The sequence below is a fragment of the Arachis hypogaea genome, chromosome 6 (genome assembly GCF_003086295.3).
Source record: "Arachis hypogaea cultivar Tifrunner chromosome 6, arahy.Tifrunner.gnm2.J5K5, whole genome shotgun sequence".
In the NCBI taxonomy this organism is placed as follows: domain Eukaryota; kingdom Viridiplantae; phylum Streptophyta; class Magnoliopsida; order Fabales; family Fabaceae; genus Arachis; species Arachis hypogaea.
Genome location: NC_092041.1, coordinates 118,680,930 through 118,690,468, shown reverse-complemented (window position 1 = coordinate 118,690,468; position 9,539 = coordinate 118,680,930). Strand labels below are relative to the sequence as shown.

The following is a 9,539-nucleotide window of genomic DNA, read 5'->3' as shown; positions in this document are numbered from 1 at the left end:
TATTAATGTAGAGTATAATTTTTAAGTATTTTTTTTTCAAAAACAAAGAATTTTATTTATTAGAATAGAATTGCAAAAAAAAGTCCAACTATTAGACTAGTGCAAACAAAATTGAAGTTCTCCCAAACGTACTCAAAAGAGTACAATAATAATACTTAATTTAAAATAGGAAATAACACTTCAATGTGGGATCGCAGCATTTCTGAAGAAGCTTTAATGCAGAAGCGGCGATGGAATCCAATGACAGGGATTCTTAATTTCTAAGTATTTTTAATGTCTTGTTTAATTATACAAAGCATTTAAGATAATAATATATACTATTTTTAAATTTATTTAAAAAATATAAGTCAACAATAAAGTTAAATGTCAATATGTGATAATATTTTAGTGTATCCAAAATATATTTAACACGCGAATACGAATACGACGATTCAATAAAATGTCCCTGTTCATAGCTTAAAACACACTATGCTAGAGGAAATAAAATTTCTTACCCCTAACAAAAGGAATCCCCAGTATATATGCTTTGCCTGATAGAAGCTTATATGGTTCCTGATATTTGTGTCAATCATCCATGTCTTTAGGACTAATTTATTTCAATGGTATCTAAAAACGAAATTCACATTTAGAAATCATAAGAATATGGAACTCTTTTCTTTTTTTTACTTTGCATTTATTTACTATTCTAAGGTTGGTTCACACTCATGAGGTACAGCAATTCCATACAAAAAGTAAAGAAAAAGTGCCATTCTTCACATATACCCTTAGCAATTAAAGAAATGTTTGAATACACATGGACAAGACTAAAATATTATATAAAATAATTAAAATATTCCTGTGATTCTAAATTTTTTACATCAAATACAAATTAATTTAATAAAAAATAAAAATACATAGGAGTACAGACAGAACTTAAAAAAATATTTAAAGAGACAAAAATTTTTAATAAAAAAATATATTAATATTTATATTAAAATAAAATTTATAAATATAATTATTTTATTTTTAAATTTATTGTTAATACGTAGGAATACATATGGTTAAGATTAACAAAAAAAATCTGAGTTTGATTAATAAAAAATTTTGTTTAGGTTAATAAGCCAAATTAATTTTAAATAAAAAATATTTTTAAAAAAATTCATTTTTACATGAAAAAAATAGTTTTTGCATATAAAAATTTATTTTTATTTAAAAAATTATTTTTTTTTATCAAAAACTGATTTTTCTTTAAATTATATAAAATCAATTACAATTTATAAATTATTTTTTAGTATTTTAAAAGATCAATTTTACTTTTGATAATATTTATTTTTCAAAAATTTTAAGATTAATTATTTTTGTTATTATTTTTATTACAAATTAAATAATATAATACAAAGTTAAAATGGTATTAAAGTAAAAACTATAAAAAAAAGAATTATCTACCCCAATAAAAGTTTCTACAGAAAGGAGAGAATATCTGAAAAAGAAAAAGATAGAGAAAGAGCAGGAAGAAGAAAGTACCTCTATGAGAACAACGTAATATGAAAAATAAGAAGGGTAACAGTGGAATAATAAAAAATATCCAAGAAAAAATGGAAAACAAAATTTATAAAAAACTCTGTATCCAGACAGTATCCATGTCTCTGCGTCCAAACACTTTTTAAACAAGTATTATAAACGCTACCTTAGATACAAGATACACACACCATTCGAATTTCGCAAACCTCATAGGACAGGTAAACAAATATGAAGATACTAAGCTTTTTTGTATTGAAACATAATAACTTCATTTTCAAGCATTTTTTATTTTTTAAATGACTTCTTATGTCGTTTTATTACAAGTTAATTTTAATTCCGTATGTATACATAATCAATAGGCTATAGAAAATTGAATTATATTGTACAAAAGTGAAAGGCCAAGTTCAAAAGAATAAGAAAAATGAGTGAAGTAAATCACTAATCTGAACATCTTGCAGACATGTTACAAGGGGAGAATTCAAAAACATAATACAAAAATGAGAAGCTGACGAAGCAAAAACTCAATGCTTTATTGCTATGGTCAATCCAAAAGACCATGGCTTCCTTTATAAGACAGGCTGCATTTGTTGGTCAGAAAAAAATGGCTCTTCTCATAACTCCAAAACCAGTCCTAAACTATCTAAACTTTGGGAATTTGCGGCTAGGTTTCAAAAGGGCCATCCGAAGGGATTCCGATAGAGCGAAACCCTGCGCCTCCATGATGCCACACATTCTTCGTGCATCCTGCTCAAACCCGCCAGCAAGAAGGCTCTGGATTATTCTCTCGAAATCAGCATGTTCCAATTCATCCTTCCTAGCTTCGACAGCACCAAGAGCTTGAAGGGCCTTTTTCTCATTTCCTGCCCTCGCATACATATCACAGAGACTCACTTGAACCTTAAACGGAGGAGCCTCGCCTTGCTGAGCAATTTTGCCTAAAAGATGTTCGGCCTCATCAACGAGCAGCAACCTACTCATCCAATCTACCAGAACAGAGTAAGTTGCAACCCCAGGCACAAACCCATCCTTCTCGAGCTTCAAAAGAAGTTCTAATGCTTTGTCCAATAAGTTTTTCTTCTCATAAGCCACAATCATGCTAGCAGTGCACCTATCATCAGGCTTATGCCCCAAGTTTTTCATGTAATCAAAGTTCCTTCTAGCCGCATCTGGGTTACCTGCATTTGCATGTGCCTCAACAAGTAATGTGCATGTCTCCTTAGTCTGCTGGAATCCTGCAAACTGCATCATTGTAGAAATCCGTTCAGCTCCAGTAACTTCACCGCGTTTAGAAAATGCTCGCAGCAGTGCCATGTATATTTCCTTAGTTGGTTTAACATCTTTTGTATCCATCTCTCTAAGAAGATATTCACCCTTTGCAGGATCGTTGGAATTTACATAGGCCATGATCAGTGCGGTGTAGACTTTTACGTTTGGCTGGAAGCCTTGGGCCTTCAAGATTTCAAATGCTTGTTTTGCGCGCTCAAGATTTCCCGCCTTGCAGTACATGTGGAGCAATTCGGTTGCTGCTGAGGCATCTGGTACCATACCTTTTTCGTTCATCTTCTTTACCATCCTCTCAACATCTTCAAACCGATTCTCTTTAGCATAGGCATCAATAAGCCTACAGTAGTCAGATATAGTTGTTTGGAAAGAATCTTCAGTCAATACAATTTCCGCCACCTGGAAATACACGATTTGAAAAAAAATTAATCCAACATCAAAATAAGTACCACCTCATCCCATCATAACTTAAATAATTCACTTCAGAAAATAAATGTACTATAATGATGGTTTCGTAAAATAAGATAACTATATTAAACCACTGACACACACCTTGTAGTACAAGGGTGGATTCTGCTGTTTCAATCCGTCAAGCAGGCTCTTCCAATCAACCCTACTGGGTTGCAAGAGCTCCACCCACTCGGCTAACAGCCTCAACAACTCATCACTGCCCTCCTCCTCCTTTAACTTCAGAATATTCTCGGTAACAATCTTGGATTTCCCAGTTATTGGCTTTGCCTCCTTTGGCCACATGACCTCTCCTGCCTCATGGATCCTATCAGCCACACGTGCCCACTTTGGATCAGATAAATCGAGCCCATAAATCTTGTACCTTATCTTCCCCTTCCTCTTGGGAAGTCCAACAACCTTACCCCCTTCCTCAGCAACACCAACACCAGCATCCCCATGTTCTGTACCCCCTTGTTCCTCCTCTTCATGTTCTTCAGCTTCGGCTTCTTTCCTCATGCACTCCAAACCCTCGTAGAATTCATGCTCCTCCATCTTCTCACGTGCCCACTTGAACCTCAGCTCCCTAAGCAAGTCCCCTCGTATTCCAACCTCGCCAGCAAACCTTATTGTATAGAACACAGTTTGAGGGCAAAATGATGAGTTTAATAATCATTGAAATTTATCGCAAAAGCATACAGAAAGAGTTATGATCAATCATTTCATATCTGCAGTTTATATATAAATGTAGATAGATACAAAGTCTTAAATAACATTCTCAAAGTAACTAATACTTAAAGATCCCCTGAAACTAATCACACCTACTCAATTTCATAAAATTAATCTTTCTTCTGACAGATTATACGAATTGCATCCAAAAACAATGAATTTTAGACGCAACAATTTCTCCAATATTTTGAGAGAGGCCATAGTTATTATGATCCTTATAACTAACCATAACTGCCTCAGTAACAGGAAAAATAACTAACAAACTAATAACTGAATTCAAATCTGAATCCGAATAAATAACCAACTTAACCAACTAACCTGCACATCTGCTTCACCTCATCACACTGCAAGAAACCTTTCATCTTCTCCTTCTTCCTCTCCTTATTCATTCCTTCGATCACATTGTTGCTCACTTCCCACACGGTCCTCCACAAATCCTCGCTGAAATCGCCGTTGTCACCGGGACGAAACGTCGCCGTCGCCGCCCCAAGGACGCCATCGAACCCTCCCTTCTCGAGCTCCGAAACGACGCGCTCGACGATCACGAGGAGCATGGTGTCGACAGTTCCCTTGTCGGAATCAGGATACGATTCCCGAACCTTCTTCCGCATCATCCACACGAATCGGGACAGGAACTCGTTCATGGTTCCATCGGCGTCTTCTTCGTCGGCAATGGAGCCTGAAGGGACGAGAGAGTTTCTGAGCTGGGAACCGAGTTGGGCGCCGAGTTGGGCGGTGACTCGGGAGGAGTGAAAGTTCCTGGAGGTGGCGGTGGCGGTGGAGGGAGGAAAGGGTAGTGGATGGAATATTGAAGAGCGAAAAGGGGCATTTTGGGAAAATTGTAAGAATGGAGTGAGTTTTTTGTGTCTGGAGAATAGAGTTCTCCAACTCATTTCTGTGCGAATGAATTGCAGACTTTGCTTTCTGATGTGAGTTTTGGAATGTAGGGTTTTAGATTCGGGGAAGAAGAAGGACAAGAATGGAAATGCACCAAAACCAAAAACAAAATATAAAATAAAATAATTTTGTGTTTGGGCCCAATGCTTTTTCTGTTCTCTCTATGGTGGGCCTACGCCCAATAGAATACTAACGCCAAAAAGGCCTTTGAAAGAAAAAGTATCAGTTAATTCTTCAAGAATGAAACTTTTTCTTAATGACCCAAAAAAAAAACGTTTTCATAAATGGTAACTAGTTCATACAGTTGATCCAGTTTTTGAAAAAACATTTATATAATTATTTAGAAGATATATTTAAAAAACTTAAGGTAAATTTCGATATCTAAACATTTTTCTAATTTTTATTATTTTTCATTTCCATAAAAAAAATTGCCGAAAAAATCCTTAAAAAAATTACGTCAAAATTTGATTTCTATTTTTTTAGAACATGCTTCTTTATATTTGGTGCATTTTGTTTCAATAAAGATCAACTTCAAAGGTTAAAATGTTATTTCTTTTGTTGAAAATGTATTTTGTTGTAAATTAAATTTTTGGAAAGCCAAAATAGTCTTTTATTCTATTTTCTCTCACTCTAATTTCTTTGTGGTGATTTCTTTTTAACTAAAGATAGTTAAGGGAGAAGGACACAAATGAAATACACTACTTCAAACTCAAATTTAACCACTAAATTATAAACTATGCATACTGGTTTTTGTTGAATATTTTGTAAGATGAAAGACCGAAGATAACATTAAAACTTTTTAGAAGTTATAAATTCTAATCTCCAATAGACTATAGATAACAATACAAGAAGCATGATGTTAATAAAAATCCTCCTAGATGTGAAAATGGGTCAAACCTTAAGTTGTTATACATTTAGTTTGTTACATCATATGGCTATTAAATGATTAACACACATTGTCAATAACTTAGTAGCCTAGAGAAATATAATTAGAAAAAAATTTAAAATAATCTTAATCTAATCAAATAAAAATTAATAGTATTTTGTTAACAAGTGTCCTAAAGACACTTTCATAAAATTTTTAACCTTGAGGGTACTTTTTATTCCTAACTAATGTTAGATAAGTTTTGAACAAAAGTTGACCTATATAACCTCAAGTACTAAGTACTTCAAAGTCTCTAACTACATTGTCAATTGATTCCATAACTTGATGACTATGTTCTTTATCCACAACTAAGTCATGATCCAAAGAGTTGCTTCCAATTTGATGAATGAATTTGCCATATCTCATCAATAAATACAAAAGGTATTGTAGAAGTTGCTTCTCCTTTTGGTTTGTGTCATTATTAATAACTTGATCAAGTTGCTTCCTAAGTGATGCTTTCTCTACTATGAGAGAGAATGTAGAGTTTATTTTCAACCTTGAAGTTGCAATTTGAATGGCTTCAAGTTCTGCATTCTCCATAGAAGAAGCTGAATCATTTAAGTCCTTCTCATACAATGCTAGAATTGCTTTCCTAGCTTCAACTTCTTCAATTCCTAGGGAAAATTCTGTATCCTTAAGATCATGGAGTATTTCAGATATCTGTAGGCGAAATCGTTGTGTTAGTTAATAAGTTAAACAAATACCTAACTCATAATAACAACACGTTGTTAACTATAAAGTAGTTTTGCATATGTACTTAATTATGTATCATTACGTCAACAAAAATAACAACTTTTTATATTTAAATGTGATTGAATAACTTTATAAAATCTAAATTCTAAGCGAAAAGTTCTTTCTTCAAAAGGAAAGGAACTTCCTTAAGCTACAAGTAACTTAAAGTACATTAAAACATTTATAATTTGATCATCCTATTTATATAACATCTTGTCCTCACCCAGTCACTTTAGAATATTCTTGTAATTAATCTTTTCATATCTCTAACACTCTAAAAATTTAGAACATAAAAATACAAACAATATGTGGAATACATACTCAGATGTTTGAAAACTTATGCCAAGGATGGATATGTATGAAAGAGATCACAGAACAATTCTGTGTGTTACATACTAACCTCAGCAGCCAAGGACAATGGAACAGCACTTTGAATTTGAGTCAAGTATAACTCAAATGCATTTCGAATTTTTTCACATCTTGAAAGTATCCTATGTGATGTCATAGCCTAAATTAAGCAGTGAAATATGTAGTTAGTTATTGCAAAAACATATTTATTACTAGAGTATATGATGAGGATACAATTATTATAATTGGGTTAATTGCATTTTACCCCCTAAAATTTATTCTATTTGTATTCTGGTTCCCGAATTTTAAACATTTGCAAATTGATCTCTTGAATTTTCTTAAATGTGTTAGTAATTGATGAAAAAATTGTCAATATAGTCAATCTCATATTTGCAAATCGATGACACATTTTTATGAATTCTAAACCAAAAATCTTAAATTGAAATTAACCCAACAAAAAAAACCCAAAGTGATATATATTATTTAATGTATATTTTATGTTTTAATATATGTTTTATACAAATAACTAATTTACTAATTATTTTTTTGTGTATAAATAACATGAATAAGTCAAAATATCTTAGGTTTGAAAATGAGAAAGAAATTAAACTATGGCTCTTTTAGCTATTCATTCTTAAATTTGGAATTATATTTTCCTACAAAAAATTTCTATGAATTTTCAGATATCCATAGAAAATGGTTGGTCCTAAATTTGACAAGTATGACAAATCCTATATACCCATCTCTGAAAACCCAAAGTTTCTTGGTCGTTAGTGAGATTCATGAAAGTTCAATAATTCATAACCAAAGATAGAGATTTGAATAATGAATTGAAGGTATGTACCTTAAGATCTTTACAAGGATTTGGATTCTCCAAAACTTTAGCACCTTTATTATGAACTAACTCATCAACAGCAATCATCACCACGGTTTAGTTAAAGAGTTAGAGCAAGAAGAAGGAGAAAGTGGTTGAATGAAGTACTTTTTCTTAGCAACCAAAGAATTTAAGAAGAGAAGATGATGTGTGCTAAGACAATGTCCTTGCTCTCTTCAATGGGGTTGCTTCTTTAATAAAATGTCTGTTATGAACCGTATGCTATTTAATTTGTTATTTAGTTGTGTCACCCTACCAAAATAATAATTGAGGCATTTGGCTTTAGCTAGGTCGAGGGCCTATATATATAAGCCTATAAATAAAAATAAAATAATAGGAGTTTTTTAATTATTAAACTGAATTTGATTATTCTTCAGTGGAATCCAGATTTGCATTAATATTTTATAAAGACTCGAATAATTATTTGGACGTAATGTCTAAAACTTTTGAATAACTATCAGAAAAATATTAGAGTTATCAAAATTTATTATTTTTTATTATTATTTAATTATTAGTTTATTTTTTAGTTTAATAATCTAATAATATATTTTATTATATATTTTTAAAATTGATAACTAATTGATCATTAAAATTAATAAATTTTGATGATTTTTTAGTATTTTTCTAACTATTATTCAAAATAAATTATATTGTACTTATTTTTTTTAAATGGTGATATGGAATTGAACTTAATTATCACTTGTTGTAAACAACTTAACTTTTTGCAGGTGAGGTTTGCACAAATGGAGAATTTATAGTTCTTTAATTTTATCAAATTTTATTAAGATATTAAAATTTCAACTAAGATTGGAATGAGGTCTAAGAATCTCATAGTATGACTGAGTTCGGTGTGTGAATAGTATAATGACAAAAAAAAAAAAAAACAACGTAACTTTTTAAAGTTTTTTATTTTAAATTGTTTTATCTATGTGATATATATTAACCCTTTATTACTATTAATTCTAAAATTTAATTTTGATATATCAACGTAAAAAAATTTATACAGTCATTCAATAAAATTTATGTATTTAAATAATTTTTTAAGTAATAAATTTAAAAATTAGTTATTTTTACTAATATAACAATATATAATTTATTGTTTGTATAAAATTAAATTAGTAATCTTAATTAATTTCTTTTTTGACTAGATAATCATAATGACTTACATATATATTGTTGAAAATTATGAATGGTATATTTTATGTAAAAATAAAAAAGAATTCTAATCTACATGCATCATTAAATTTTAAAACAAGTTCCAACATAAATTAGAGTCAAATTAACACACCAAAGTTAATTATTTGATTTTTAAACTCCGAATCGCAAAAAGAATATTAGAAATCATCTAAATAATATGTTTAATTTTGATAAAATCAGCATAATTTTTTAACAACATTATTCAACCATTATTTGTGTCTTATAGTTTTATGAATTAAATAAATGATGGATTATGCATGTATAATTAAGAAGGTTTTAATAATAATAAATAATAAAAACATTGAGAAGTTTCTTATTTGTTCACTTTTTTTGACAAACAACCACCAACAGACCAACTATTATAAAGTCAACTTCTCCCTTTCTCGAGAATTAATTGGAAAATAAAATAAAAAATTAAAGAAGACTTTGGCACCCTTATGGCGAATAGAATAAATGAAGGAAAATTACGTTGTATGTTTGGTGTGTTAGAACTTTCTATTCTGCAATTCATAACGACAAATTTTATCTCCTGGCCGGTCTTTGTTGACTCAATGAGAAAACATGACCCTCAATATATATGATAATAGATTATATAAATATGATTGGTGA

The 9,539-nt window shown here is 30.7% G+C and overlaps 1 protein-coding gene across 1 annotated transcript; it reads right to left on the bottom strand.

The window, feature by feature from the left end:
- Positions 1–1,858: 1,858 nt before the first annotated feature.
- LOC112756287 (uncharacterized) lies at positions 1,859–8,011 on the bottom strand. Its single transcript, XM_072198507.1, has 5 exons — positions 7,704–8,011; positions 6,912–7,019; positions 4,276–6,439; positions 3,334–3,853; positions 1,859–3,180 (listed from the first exon to the last, which is right to left on the bottom strand). Exons 3-5 carry the CDS (start codon positions 4,848–4,850, stop codon positions 2,137–2,139), a joined length of 2,139 nt encoding a protein of 712 aa, XP_072054608.1. The 5' UTR covers positions 4,851–6,439; positions 6,912–7,019; positions 7,704–8,011; the 3' UTR covers positions 1,859–2,136.
- Positions 8,012–9,539: the final 1,528 nt, after the last annotated feature.